Here is a 15,266-nt window from a genome sequence, read left to right as displayed (position 1 = left end):
GAATAATAATAATAATAATAATAATAATAATAATAATAATAATAATAATAATAATAATAATATTTATTTCTATACTGCTTTTCTGCAGTGATCAAAGTGGTGTACATAGTAAAATTATTAAAACAACATCAAATTAAAACCACATTACATTAATTACAATATACAATTAAAATCCAATTCATAGGTGTATGTAAGTGAGAGGGAGGAAAGGGGATCGAGCATAACTTCAGTGTACATGGGGGAATGCTTGGGTAAAGAGAAAGGTTTTAAGTCTCTTTTTAAACAGTTCAAGAGAGTTAATGAGACGGAGCTCCTCGGGAAGACTATTCCAATGCTTGGGGGCCGTTACTGAAAAGGCCCTCTGAGAAGTAGTAACATATCTCGAAGTAGGGACTTTGAGCAAGTTCTTCCCGGTTGTTCTAAGAGTGCGGGACGGATTATATAGGGAGATGTGGTCCTTCAAGTAACTCGGGCCCAAGCCATGTAGGGCTTTATAGGTAATTACCAACACCTTGTATTGTGCTCAGAAGTGAATAGGCAGCCAGTGAAGATCTTTTAAGATTGGTGTTATGTGGTCAAACCTGGAACGACCGGTGACCAATCTGGCAGCCATGTTTTGTACTAATTGAAGCTTCCGAGTTTGGTACAAGGGTTGCCCCATGTAGAGCAAATTACAGAAATCCAAACGAGAGATTACCAGAGCATGTACCACCATTTCAAGGTCCCTTTGGCCCAGGTAGGGTCGCAGTTGGCGTATCAACCGAAGTTGATAACAAGTGCTTCTGACCGTCGCATCAACTTGGGATGACAATTGCAGGGACGAGTCCAGAAGCCCTCCCAAACTGTGAATTGAGTCTTTCAGGGGAAGTGTGACCCCCTTCAGGACAGGTGGACAAATTTTCTTCCCCAGGCCTGGGGAACCTATCACTAGTACTTCTGTTTTCTCTGGATTCAAGCTGAGTTTGTTTTTCCTCATCCAGCCCATTACTGACTCTAAGCAGGCATTTAGAGGAGAGACACCATCCTTAGACACTGCAGCAGTCGGCGACACAGAGAAACATATCTGGGTGTCATCAGCGTACTGAAAACACCGCGCCCCGTGTATCTGGATGATCTCTCCCAGCGGGAGTATCACATTGAGCAGGGGTAGGCAACCTTTTTGAGCCGGGGGCCGGGTTGCTTTCCCTCAGGCGACTGGGGGACCAAAGCCAGGGGTGGAGCTTCCACCCTCCGGGGTTGGTGCCGTGCGCCGGGGGTGGAGCTTCCACCTTCGAGGGGTGGGGCTGTGTGCCAGGGGCGGAGCTTCCACCCTCCAGGGGCCAGGCCTCCCCATCTTTGCCGGCCCCTGACTGGGCCCCAGGCCCCGTCAGAGGCCGGCAGAAAAGCCGGTGGGGGCTGCCAGCACTGGAGGCCTCCCCCTCTTTGCCGGCCCCTGACAGGGCCCCAGGCCCTGTCAGAGGCTGGCAAAAAAGCCGGCGGGGGCTGCCAGCACTGGAGGACTCCAGGGACGGCAGCGGGCCTCTAAGAGACCCCCTGCCGCCGCCGGAGGCCTCTTGGAGGACTCCAGGGACGGCAGCAGGCCCCTCAGAGACCCCCTGCCGCCGCCGGAGGCCTCTTGGAGGACTCCAGGGACGACAGCGGGTCTCTTAAAGGCCTGCTGCCGCCTCCGGAGCCCTGTTTAGGGACTCCAGCGGCGGCAGCGGGTCTCTTAAAGGCTCGCTGCCGCCTCCGGAGCCCCGTTTGGGGACGCCAGGGGCAGCAGCGGGTCTCCTAAAGGCCCGCTGCCCATAGCGGTGAAGTCTCGCGCTACCTTTTCTGTGGTCACGCGAGACTTCACCGCTATGGGCACTGCCATTTTTTTATCCCAAAATGGCGGCGAAGTCTCACGCGACCTCAGGGAAGGTCGCGCGAGACTTCGCCACCATTTTGGGAGAAAAATTGGCGGCGCCCATAGAGGCAAAAAGCCGCATTCGGCGGCGGCGGTGGCTGCTGCCGCGGGCCAGCTAAAAAGCCTCCGCGGGCCGGATCCAGCCTGCAGGCCGCAGGTTGCCGACCCATGATATTGAGGATGGAACAAGCTTGTTTTCTGCTGCTTCATAGAATAGGACCCTGAGCAATGGATTCAAACTACAGGAAAAGAGATTCTTCCTAAACATTAAGAAGAACTTCCTGATGGTAATGCAGGAGAAGGCAGAGGATGATGGGATAGGTCGCTGGGAGTAGCTGGGACCAGGATTGAGATGCAGGAGGATGATGGGATAGGTTGCTGGGGCCAGGATTGGGATGCAGAAGAAGGCAGCGGATGATGGGATAGGTCACTGGGGATCGCTGGGGCCAGGATTGGGGTACAGGAAAAGGCAGAGGAGGATGGGATAGGTCGCTGGGAGTAGCTGGGGCCAGGATTGGGATGCAGGAGAAGGCAGAGGATGATGGGATGGGTGGCAGGGTGGCAGAGGGGGCGAGATGGGGTGAAGGAGGAGGAGGGGAATGACGGAGCAGGACGCAGGGGGCCAAGGGGGGGCGACATCAGAGTGGTTTTCCACACCAGACCAATTTGAAGTGAAATCAAAGTGAGCTTGAATGCAAATTCTGTGAATTCCCTTTTTTTCTGAATTCATCAAAATGAGGAGTCACTTTAGAATCACTGCGGAAGCCCCACAGAAGGGGCTCCCATAGAAAGGAATCACGTCTGAAAACACATTCATGTTATGATGTGAATGCACATCATTGGAAGTGCAGTCACGTCGGAACTGGCCTGCAAAAGCTCTAAAAATCTCCATGTGTGACAGCTCCTTCTTTCTGGATATTGCCTGTCTCCCATTTCTTAGTGCACTACAGAATGCAGACAGCTCATAGGAAAGAGTAATCTCTCATCCTGATGTTTCGATCTTAGCCTAAAGACTGGACAGCTGCCTCTTGGGGATGCTTTAGCTGAAGTTCCTGCATTGAGCAGATGTTTGACTCAATAGCCCATGAAGCCTCTTCCAGCTGTATGATTCTGTGGTGTCTTTGCAAAATCCAGTAAGAGCAGCACAAGTCAAGTAATACCCAGATAAACTCCCTGGCCTGAACCCTCAAGCACTTCCATTTTAGAAAAGAATGGTCAATGATAATTTACTAAATATTTACTTTGGTTCCAGTGAAACCTCTTTTCAGCATGACTTTTCCTCCTCCCAGTTTTGGAATGCAAGATGCAGTAGGAGGAGGGAGAGTTTGAGAAGGAAGAGACCCTTGGAGCCATAACATACTCAGAGACATGAAATTGGGTCTTATTTAGCATTTATGGTTAAGTTAGCATTTAGCTTTGGATTGTTGTTTTTGATGTGTGCCTTTCAGTTTATGGTGACCCTAAGACAAATCTATCATGGGTTTTTCAGAAGGGTACCTCTGAAGCTGAGAGAGTGTGATTTGCCTAGGGTCATCCAATGGGTTTCCATGGCCAAGTGAAGATTCAGATTCTGGTCTCCAGAGTCATAGTCCTGTGTTCATACCATTACACCATGCTGGCTTTAGATTAAATGTACATATTAATTCTCCTGATACTTTAATCCCTGGCTTTCTTTTCCTTTCTTCATTTTTGTTATTGTAAGGCCATAGAATGAGTGGGTTGTTTAATTTCAGTTTATTTCTGTTAGATGTTAAGTCTAACGTCTTGTCTTTGTTATTAAGTTATCTAGAAACTGTTGTTGTATTTGACCATGTACAATTTTTTATGTTGCTTCAAACCACGTTAAGCATGGGATTTCCATGGAAAAAATATCATACCATTAACTGATCATGAGGATAATGTCACTGACCAGACCATAGAGAGCTATTCCTTGGAGGCCTCCACTCCCATCAGCTGGACAGCCAAGGTGGTCTCCCTTCTGGGTGGGCCAGGGTGCTAGCAACAGGCTGCTACTTTGAGGCATATTGGCTTTCTGGGTGAGTGTTTATTGTTGCACTTTCTCACCAGATTGTGGACTGAAAAGACACATCATCATGCATGAGGCAATAATCTTCTAATGACGATGATAAATATAAAGATTAAAATGTTCATTAAAGGATTTTAAAGGAACATTGTAAGTTATGGATATGTATTATTTTTGGAATGAGAAAAGAGGAGAGGCTTTCAAATATGAGGTGGGTGAGGCCTTAAGGGACATGCAAGCTGCGATCGATAAAAAAAATTAATAAGATGGTTTAAATAGCAGTTTGCATTTGTCTATTCTGTTCTTCCTGGATTTTGAAAATAACCATGGACTGAGGACATACTTTTAAATGCAGTATTATATTATTCCTGTGAGGAACAACAATTGTGTAATTGCTAAATCAAATGGCTAGAGTAAACTAGAGTAGACCCATTTTGATTTGATCGTTGAATGGTGAATTAAGAGTTATGTAAATCTGATAGATTCAGTGTTCTTACTTTAGTTAGATGTATGAATCTCATAATGCAGTATCTCTCAAACTTCTCTTCCACTGCAGACCACTTGAATATTGCTGAGGGATATGCAAAGCAGTTTATACACATATCTAAAAATAAATAATTCCTATTTTAATAACTGTACTTTTGTCCATCTAATGTGAGATATGCCTTTTCTGTGTTTTCACAGAGTACTGTAAGTCGCGTGTAAATCTTAAACTCCATGCTCCCTTACATATTTTCTAGTTTGAGGGATACATAGGGACCATAAAAGTCTCCCTATCCCCAGTTGCTAGGCAGCAGCCACTTTGACTGATTGGAGGTCTGTCCCCTGCCGATTGGAAAGCGACTGACTTATGTAACCACCAACACCCCAGAGAGGATTGCAACATGGACCCTGCTTCTGCTTCGAGATCACTCATAGGAGGAGATGGAAATGACAGTGATCTGCTCCTGACAACAGGGAAACAAACTCCATCAATTGCAATGGCTACTGCCTGCTAAGTGGGGATTAGGGAAATAGGGCTAGATGTCTTCACATAGTCAGGATGTGTAACTATATTGGTTACCCATCTGTAACTACACAAGTGTATTCCAGCCATGGTTAACTACAGTCGTCCCTCCACATTTGTGGGGGTTAGGGACTGAGCACCCCCATGAAAGTGGAAAAACCATGAATATGTTAGCCCCCCCCCAGCATGAATGATAAAGTTTTCTCCCACCAAGAGCACCACCCGCAACTCTCTTAGTAACCTTGCAACACATAGCCTCCCCCACATTTCCAAAGAGTTTCTACTTTCAATCTTATGTTAGCAGCCACTTGCTACAGAGGATTCACCTTCTCTCTTCTTCCTCCCCCACAGCAACACAAAAACAACACCGTATCTTCCCCACTTTGACAAACTTTGCATACTCCTCATTTCCAAAGTCTTTCAACTTTGAATCCAATTTTTGCAGCCATCAGCACAAATGGAAGGTACGGTGCCGCCTTTGTCTGGGAGAGTGGGGGAGGAGGAATTGGGGAGAGAAGTTGGTTCTTCCTAGGTGTGACTGCAAACATTTGATTCAAAGGGAAGGACTTTGGAAATGAGGAGCATACCAAGTTTGGCAAAGCAGGGGAAGGACTGGTGTCGGTTTTGATTGGCTGGGAGGAAAGGTGGGAGGAGGGAGGGTGAAGAGGTCTACCTTACAAAGCAAGGTTCCTTCAAGGGCAGAGTTGAATGTTACATTGTGCCCAAGGATTGTGAAAATGGCAACCTAGTCTTGAATGCTCTACTGTACTTCCTCTTGTCCTCATAATGTTTTGTGAGATCTGCCCATATGGTTTCCCCTTTTCCTTGCTAGTGGGAGCCTATGATGTGGGGAGAATAATAGCAACAATTCACCCAAGTGGGCAAGTATTGCTAAATTTTAACTGAAAAAGAGAAGGATTAATTTACATAGATTTTTCTGATTAAGTGATAATCTTTATGCATTTCTTTCTAGCTGTTCCATGCATTGTTGGGGAATGGAGTCACTGGAGTGGATGTGCCGAACAGTGTCAACCGAAATTCCGTATGCGTAGACGCAGTGTACAGCAGGAACCCAAAAATGGTGGGGAGCCTTGTCCTCCATTAGAAGAGAAAGCTGGATGCCTGGAATATACTACTTATGAAGGGCAAGAGTGTGCAAATGAACATGGTACGCATACCTACTATTTCTCTTTGAATTTTTGACTGAGTTAGCATCCCTAAGCACTGTTTTTTTTTAAAAACCATTCAATTACAATAACTAGTTGTGAAACTCCAGGAATAATAATATATGTTCCAAAAGGCACAGAAAACATTTTAGCACTGTTAATTCTCTTCATTCATTTATTCAAGATTAAAGGAAGAACAGAGCAGAACGTCTTTCAAGGGAGAACCATGGCTCTCTATAATCCAATATAAGACATGTTTCAGGAATATTAGAGCTCTTGCTGACTCTAAACAGAAAACAAATAGATCTCTGTGCTTATAAATGACTTAGGTTAGGTTATTTTTCTTGTTCCCCTTCAAAAATGTGTAGGATAACAACATTCAAACCATGCTTCCAGTGGACACTTAAGAACAACGTAGTGCTAGACGCAACCCAGGAGATAAAAGCATGTGTTGTCCCATCCCATGTATGTTTGGAGGCAGCTTAAGAAATAGGTATTCAGATTTACAGAATTAAAGCTAATATCACATTATTGAAGTCCACTAGTGCAATGGGCATGTGTCTTTCCCCCAACCCTGAAGTCCTCTTCACTGCTGGAAAATATTCTCTGGATGCAGATTTTTGAGGACACACAGAGGGCTAAAGGAGTGGGGTGGGATCCTGCCCCTTTTGTTGGCAAAAGCAATTCTCACTAGGCTTTAGAATTATGCCCAAATGGTTTGGCGGTGGGCCAGCCTTTTAGAGAACGCTCTTTTGTAACCAGAGCACCTGTGCTTTTCTGCTAGATTTTCTAGTATGCAATAGCTGTACATGATGTCCCTTTACTACATCTGGAGATAGTTTGGAGTATTATATCCACCTCCGTTGCTGCTCTGATACAGCACCACCATAGAAGCATACTCCTACAGTGGTTAAAAGTCTTGAATACAAATCTTAATTGACTAGTTAGTCTGTGGTTGTTTTTAAAAAGAACTTCTGTAACTGTTGTTGTTAAACCAATTGCTTACATATCTGCTCCATAAAAACTGGCAAAAAAACTGTTTTTTGTGGTTTTACACTTATGGGTTGAAGGGCTCTTTGAATAAGTAACAGCTGCAATGCTCTCACTCCTTGTAAGAAAAAGTTATTTAACTACAGATAGATAAATATTTATTGGAATATATAGAAACATTTATATATTCTATTTGCAAGACCTGAGTAGAGCTTTTAATAACAGGTTTCTTAGAAATCTTAGAAATCTCGCATTCATACGGTCACCATGAGCCAAAACCTGCTTGCTGGCACTTAACAACAAACATCAACTATTTGATAAAGTCAGCCATAACAATTACTAACTGTCTTTTGGTAAAATGTGGAAACAGTGCTTTGGAATCCATGACAAGTCCATGTGATGTTACATATCTTTCTAGCATATCCTACTACTTTAATAATTTGATGCCAAATGTAGTTTCTAGGGATACTTTTTCAAGCTGTCTACATGGCTGCTGTTAAATAACAGTGCCAGCTTCTTTCATCAGCTTTCTTTACTCTTGTTTTTAATGACTTTCCCCCCTCTAGTTCCTGCATTCATAACTAGTTTTGAATATAATAAAGAGAGAAAAAAGAGAGCTGTAAACCCAAGATGGTCTTCAGAAACAGAAGAGTCTAGGTAATTAAGGATACCATTCTTTCTTATTATTTTGGGCATATGTCCCATTGAATGCAGTGGGATTTTCTCTTGCATATCTATAAGGATATATTATATGTTTGTTTTCTTATATGGCTGGATTATTTAGCTAAAGGGGAAGTGTTTCATATATTACTAGAAGGCATATATTGAAACTTCATATAGTGAAACACAATATACCACCACCTTGTTTTCCTTCTTTATTTTTAGACCCTTTATTGAATTTATACTGAACATTTCGTAAGATTATGCCACTCCCCCCAAAATTTATCTTGGAAGCAATGCAGCCCCTCAAGCACTGTGATTTCTGTATTGTCAGAAAATGGGAAATAACGGAGGGGTGTCCAGCTATGTTACATGGATTTGTAATTGGTTAACTGGCCGAACCCAAAGGGTGCTCAACAATGGCTCCTTTTCATCCTGGAGAAAAGTGACCAGTGGGGTCCCACAGGGCTCTGTCCTGGGCCCAGTGCTATTCAACATCTTTATCAATGACTTGGATGACAGAATTGGGGGCATACTCTTCAAATTTGTAGATGACACCAAACTGTGAGGAGTATCTAATACCCCAGAGGACAGGATCAAAATTGAAAATGACCTGAATAGACTAGAAAGCTGGGCCAAAGCTAACAAAATGAATTTCAACACGGAGAAATGTAAGGTACTGAACTTAGGGCAGAAAAATGAATTGCACAGATATAGGATGGGGGACACCTGGCTGAATGAAACTACGTGTGAAAGGAATCTAGCAGTCCAAGTCGACACAAATTGAAAATGAGTCAACAGTGCGATGTGGCAGCTAACAAGGCCAATGCGATTTTAGGCTGCATCAATAGAAGCATAGTGTCTAGATCAAGGTAAGTAATAGTGCCACTCTTTTCTGCTCTGGTCAGGCCCCATCTGGAATATTGTGTCCAGTTCTGGGCATCACAATTTAAAAAGGATGTTGAGAAACTGGAGCGTGTACAAAGGAGGGTGACTAAAATGGTGAAGGGTCTGGGAGCCATGCCCGATGAGGAATGACTTAGGGATCTGGGGATGTTCAGCCTGGAGAAGAGACAGTTAAGAGGTGATATGATAGCTCTGTTTAAATATTTGAAGGGATGTCACATTGAGGAGGGAGCAAGCTTGTTTTCTGCTGCTCCAGAGACTAGGACCCGGAGCAGTAGATGCAAGCTACAGGAAAAGAGATTCCACCTCAACATTAGGAGGAATTTCTTAACAGTAAGGGCTGTTCGACAGGGGAACACACTCCCTTGGAGTGTGGTAGAGTCTCCTTCTTTGAACGTCTTTAAGTGGAGGCTGGATGGCCATCTGTTGGGGATGCTTTGATTAAGATTTCCTGTATAGCAGGGGGTTGGATTGGATGGCCCTTGCGGTCTCTTCCAACTCTATGATTCTATGGACACTCTATGACAGGTATCTGCAGGGGCCTTTAGGAGTCCTTGCAAGCATTCTGGTGATGACATCCCTTGCTGCACATCCAGCTGCAGGAAAAGAGCTGGTTGTATTCTTGCTGATCCCACTGCTTTCCAACAGCATGAAAATGGGTGTGTTGAGAGGTGGCTGTGTTGCTTACAAGGTGGGTTGTTGCATGAACAGAGCAGAATTCTGACCGCCACAATTACCAAAAAGTCCAACCTATGCAACTGAAAGTCACCAACATGATTCTGATCATTATTTTATTATTCAACACTATTCCCTGCTCAAATATGCTTTCCTGTCTGTATTGTACAGTAATAGAGGCAGTTTCATTTGTCATAGGTTCAAACTCAGAACTAAGTCAGTAATATGACTTAGAAGCCATTGTGTTAAAAGATTGTTAGCCCTCTGAAATCATTGTCAGCTTGCTAGCTGTAAATGGCACATCGCTGTAACAAATAGAATGCATTGTTAATGCCATCAGTATATAGCATCAGTTAAAACACAAGGACTGGGTTTCATTCAGCTTACTTTGGCTTATCCAGTTACTACATAAATTTCATGTGGGCTCATTCCTTTTACAACTGACAGATAGATGACCTATTTGCATAATATTTCTGCATTGCAGACTACAGTTACGCTATAATTACAACCTAGATTTCCTGAATGGATAATTTAAGTTGTTAACAATTTTTTCCTCCCTGAAGGAGCTACTGTGTGGAATTTAAAACTGAATCGTTGTCGCCTTATTGCTCTATGGAGACTCGCCCATATGCTCGATGGATGCAGTATCTGCGAGAAGGATATACTGTGTGTGTAACCTGCCAGCCTCCAGCAATGCATACCGTTAGCCACCGCTGTTATGGAGATGGTGTTGATGCTGATAGGTAAGCAAATGAATCTTATATCTGAACTCCTGGCAATAAGAGAAAGCTTTTAGATTATACATCATATTGAAAAAGTTCAAAACAGAAAAAAATACTGAGAAAAATGTAATGTAATGTAATTGCTTAAAACCACTTGTAGAACAGGACCACCCTTCTATGTTCTAAGTACAATAGTACTACCTAGGTGTATTCCTCTGTTGTTTTGTACAAATACTAATACTTTTTTGCTGGGTGGGGTAGTCTCCACTTCCAACCCTCATTCAGAAGCAACATTTTTGAAAGCAGCGTTATTGCGGTTTATGTCTCTCAATCAGAGCAACCATACATAGGTGCTCACGACTGATGTCTGCAGGAGGACATGGGAGAGCACCATCTTGGTTATAATGTCCCAATTATGGAACACCATCTCCTTGGTGGTCCAATTGGCAGCATCATTGGTTTATTTTGGGCTTTTTATTAAAGCATTTGGGGCTTAATTTACTTCCAAGGTGCATATACAGGGTTTGAATTGTTGTAGCCTTTTAAAGTGTTTTAATTTGTTCTGTTTATTACATTACATGGTTTCTCAAGCTCTAATACGGAAATGGAGGAGATTATATGTAAATCTGAACAGAAAATACTACACTGCTCCCTCGGGTTACGAAATTAATTCGTTCCGCGGCCGCTTTCGTAACCCGAAAAGCCTTCGTAAGCCGAATTGCCATAGGCGCTAATGGGGAAAAGCCGCGTTTCGTGCGAAAAAGCGCCGAAAAGCACCAAAAAAATTTTTTCGTAACCCGAAACAACATTCGTAACCCGGAACAATGATTTCCAATGGGATTTTTTCATATCCCGGAAATTTCGTAACCTGGGTATTTCGTATCCCGAGGTACCACTGTACAGTATCTAAAATATACAATAAGCTATTGGAATGGCATACTGAGGATGAGGTAATAAAAGAAGCCATGATTAAATGGGCACAGAACTGTGGTAGAACAATTGAATTGGATCAGTGGGAGAGAGCATGGAACAAAAGATTAAAATATTCACAATCACAATATGTAAAAGAGAATTACTACAAGATTTTATATAGGTGGCATTTATCGCCAGAAAAATTAGCCAAAATTTATAAAACGGGCAAGAGGAAGTGCTGGAAGTGTCTGAGAGAGATAGGAACTTACTTCCACCTATGGTGGTCCTGTGAGAAAGCTAAATCGTTTTGGAAACAAATACAAGAGGAAGTTTATAGCATTTTGGGGATTAAGTTAAATTTGAGACCTGAAATATGGTTACTGTGTATGTTGAATGATGATGTTGAAACAAAATATGGGAAAATTATTTTTTACATGTTAGCAGCCGCCAGATTAATTTACGCTAGATACTGGAAAAGTGACAAAGAAATACATATAGATGAATGACGAGTTAAATTATACGAAATGATGGAAACAGATCTGTTATCATCCAAACTGAAAAACGAGGATAATACTAAATGGAGGGAAGGTTGGAAAAAAACTATGATTTATATGGAGGAAAAATGGGGTAAAGTAGCAAACATGCTTTCCAATGGTGACATACTGATTTGATGTATAAATATTCTGTATTGTTAAGAATTCACAGACTTAAGAATGAGACTCTATATGTTTTGAATATAACATGATTTAATAGGACAGTATGAAATTGTTTGGAGCTTGTAAGATGGAAGGTTCACATTTAAGGAGGGAGCTGGATAATAAGTACAAATATTAAGAATACTGTCCTAAGGAGAAATTCCGGTTGTTTTATTTTCATTTATGAATTAAGTAGATATAAAGGAGGGAGAATATTAAGATTTCAGAATATAGAAGTAGATCTCTCTCTAGTTCTATGTATCAATGTGTAAAAGCAAGCGTATCACAGTGTGGGAGGAAACTAATATAAAAAGTTCTTAATGGAATATAAGAGTCACAAGAAATACAAGAAGATGAAGAAAGTATTGAGGTAGAAAGATTTCCAGTTACTAATGGGAAAGGAAGTGTGTTCAAGATATGAGAAAGATTTAAACTTAAAAGTTAATGAAAAGAAGGGATATGGGAATTTGTTATAATTCTTTAGGAAAATTGTTTATGATGTATGACATACTATGTATTGTATTGTGGAATATACTTTAATAAAATTTATTATAAAATTTTTTTTCCCCCAGAGCAGTATCATATATATAGATGATAATCCAGGTTTATATGTAATATATAAACTGTTTAAGTGAGATTATTACTGGTTTAGGTAACTTTTTAGACTAGAAATAAAGGCACAATAGTTGCATGTTGTTTCCTTTTCTCCTTGTAAGCCTGTGGAACAATTAACAATCAAGTTAATTATAATGAGGGGGAATGATTTGTTCTGTAACTGTGAAATTGAAAGCTTTCACAGCCTGCATCCATAGTTTTTTTTGTGAGTTTTTCAGGCTATGAGGCCATATTCTAGAAGAGTTTATTCCTGCCGTTTTGCCAGCATTGGGATCATTAATTAAACAGATACCTTGAGGTAACAGAACAATACATAAATTAACATGTAAATCGCTTCCTCTCAACCAACAGTATATATACCCCACTCACTTCCATGCCAGTATTCTCTGAAGATGCCAGCCACAGCTGCTGGCAAAACGTCAGGAATAAACTCTTCTAGAACATGGCCTCATAGCCTGAAAAACCCACAAAAAACTGTTCTGCAACTGTTGTGAATGGGAATTGTTTTACCTCTTACTCTGGCTTCTGCTAGTTCCATCTTTTTGCATAATAGTCAAACTGAATCCAACCCATTGTATTTTTTATTGTAAGCTATTTGTTCTCTGGGAAAACATAGCAAATGGTAGTTGCTCATGTGACAGTATTTTGCAGGTGTTGCACTGGTAGATATATCACCACAAATAATTTTACCAATTAAGTGTTAATCAGCAGTAAAGTAGTTCTTTATATAGGATGTTCTTTTAAATTGGATATTAAGATGCGATGAAGGACTAACCACCCCATTAGCATAATAAATATCTGTTCTATTTTAGGAATAAAGTTCTTCATTGGCAAGCAGTAGGCAATCCATCCTGCCGTGGCACGTGGAAGAAAGTTCAGCAAGTGGAAGAATGCTCATGCCCTCTAGTACATAGCTTTATTTTTACGTAGCAGCTTGAACACATACCTTTGATGGAAACAAGAAAGCTACTCAAGTACTGGACTTGTGTAAAAGACATTACTTATAAGCAAGTGAGAAGCCAAACTTTTGGAATCACACCTATCCTTTCCTGCAGTGAGGAACATTGAGGTAACAATCTCCAAATTATACCATGCAGCTCTGAAGACAGAACTTGGTATTACAGTGGAATTTGACTTTGCATGATCTGAGGTGGATGATGGATGATCCAAAGTCACATGCTTCAATTTATCTTATCAGGGTCGCGATTTCTCAAGTGCAAATGTTTGCTTTGTCCACAAAATGAGAGAAACTGCTCAAATAAAACTCCTAAGATTAATATGTACATTTCAGCCATATTCACTCTGCAACATGACCATTTCCTTAGAAACCAAATATTAAGTTGTTGGAAAGCCTGCCTGCTTAACTTCAACAAATGGTAGGAAGGCTGCTGCATAATATAGTATATTTTCATAATGAGTGAATAGTTCCCTGCATGACTAGAGCTGCTGTGAAGCAAGGACTGCTTCCATGTGGCACCTAGTCATCTGAAACTACCCAGGTAGACTGGAAGGAAGCCAAATGCGGCCTTCTGGATGTGATTGTAGTGCAGCTCCTACAATCCTTAACCAGCACAGGCAATGGTGAGCAATTTAGCCACATTTGGATGGCTATACTTTGTTCAGCCCTGATCAGAATTTCCTTTCCTCATAAGTTCCATCTGCTAGGCTGCTTCTAATCCTTTATGTCCAAACTGCTTTCCACAGAACTATTTAAAAAGAATAGTTATTATAGCAATAGCAAGTACATTTCTATACCGCTTATCAGTGCACTTCAGCACTCCCTAAGCAGTTTACAAAGTGTAAGCTAATTGCCCCCAACAATCTGGGTACTCATTTTAGCAACTTCCTTGGAAGGATGCAAGCCTGAGTTAAGCTTGAGCCCTTTTGCTGGTATTGAACTCGCAACCTTATGGATTGAGAGTGGCTGCAGTACAGGCATTTAACCACTGTGCCACCAGGGCTCCTAATTTTTATTATTATAGCAGGATAGAAATATCAGCAGTGTGGTGTAGTGGTTTGAGCATTGGGCTACAATTCTGAAGACTAGGGTTTGTTTCCCAGCTCGGCCATGAAAATCATTGGGTGACCTTGTGCAAGTCACATGCTCTCAGCCACAGGGGAAGGTAATGGCAAACTTCTTCTGAACAAATCTTGTCAAGAAACTCCCATGACAGGTTCACCTTAGGGTTGCCATAAGTTGGAAACAACTTGAAAGCACACAGCAGCATTCAGAAATATCAGCAATGAAGATTTAAGATTAACACTAATGCAAAAGGACAGCCGCTCACCTGCTTCAGTTTGGTCTCTGAATTAGAATGACTTGCATGTAAGAAAACCGCTACCTCCAAAGGCTTGCAAGCATCAGAATTTTTTTACATTTAGATTGGGTTGTGGAAAATATGGCATGCTACACCCATTTTTGTGGCCCCTGAACTTCTAGCTCTCTTTAATTACCAACAAGTTGAAAGGAAAGTGGTAGGAGCAGAGGATGATGTAGTTTGTTAACAAGTTTTGCAGTAAATTACCACTACAGAATCTCCATCAGCGAACAAATGGAGTTAAAAGCAAGTGTGTTTTCATGAACACGGGAAATGTTGAGTTATACCTTCTTTCTTATTAGTTCTCAGGATTTAGGAGACAGAGAAAAATCCTCCTCTCCTTCTGCAGATGAAATGGCACAGAATACCATTGAGATCTAGCCTGTCTTCTTTTTTTTTTTTGTGGGGGAGGGGGGGGTGAAGGACAGGAATTCCCCAATTTTTGTCTTTTGCAGCAAAGAGTATGAGTAGTGATGACGATTACAGCAAGCGAATTATATCTCTTCTCCTCTTGCAGCTAGTATAGCAGAAAGAGGACAACTGAGGGTGTGTGTTGAGTGGGATTGAGATGTTGTATTGGAACTTTTGGGGACAGAAGCCTTAGAAAAGCCCTCCCCCATCTGCTTTTTCAGTCACAGTAGTTGTACAGAAATAGGGGGAGCAACTGAGATCTTCCTTTTCCTGTCTCCT

General features: G+C 41.8%; 1 protein-coding gene across 2 annotated transcripts in view; it reads left to right on the top strand.

The window, feature by feature from the left end:
- Positions 1 to 14,029, top strand: part of SBSPON (somatomedin B and thrombospondin type 1 domain containing) — a 21,493-nt gene extending 7,464 nt beyond the window's left edge. For both annotated transcript variants that reach the window (XM_042461545.1, XM_042461544.1), the window contains exons 3-6: positions 5,891 to 6,085; positions 7,640 to 7,730; positions 9,878 to 10,057; positions 13,071 to 14,029. In XM_042461545.1, the coding sequence (XP_042317479.1) occupies positions 5,891 to 6,085; positions 7,640 to 7,730; positions 9,878 to 10,057; positions 13,071 to 13,188 (584 nt within the window). In that variant the 3' untranslated portion in view covers positions 13,189 to 14,029. The remainder of the gene's footprint in view (positions 1 to 5,890; positions 6,086 to 7,639; positions 7,731 to 9,877; positions 10,058 to 13,070) is intronic.
- Positions 14,030 to 15,266: the final 1,237 nt, after the last annotated feature.

This window comes from Sceloporus undulatus, chromosome 4 (assembly GCF_019175285.1).
Source record: "Sceloporus undulatus isolate JIND9_A2432 ecotype Alabama chromosome 4, SceUnd_v1.1, whole genome shotgun sequence".
Taxonomy (NCBI): domain Eukaryota; kingdom Metazoa; phylum Chordata; class Lepidosauria; order Squamata; family Phrynosomatidae; genus Sceloporus; species Sceloporus undulatus.
Note: the sequence above shows the minus strand (reverse complement) of the source record. Positions and strands in the feature narration are given on the sequence as shown.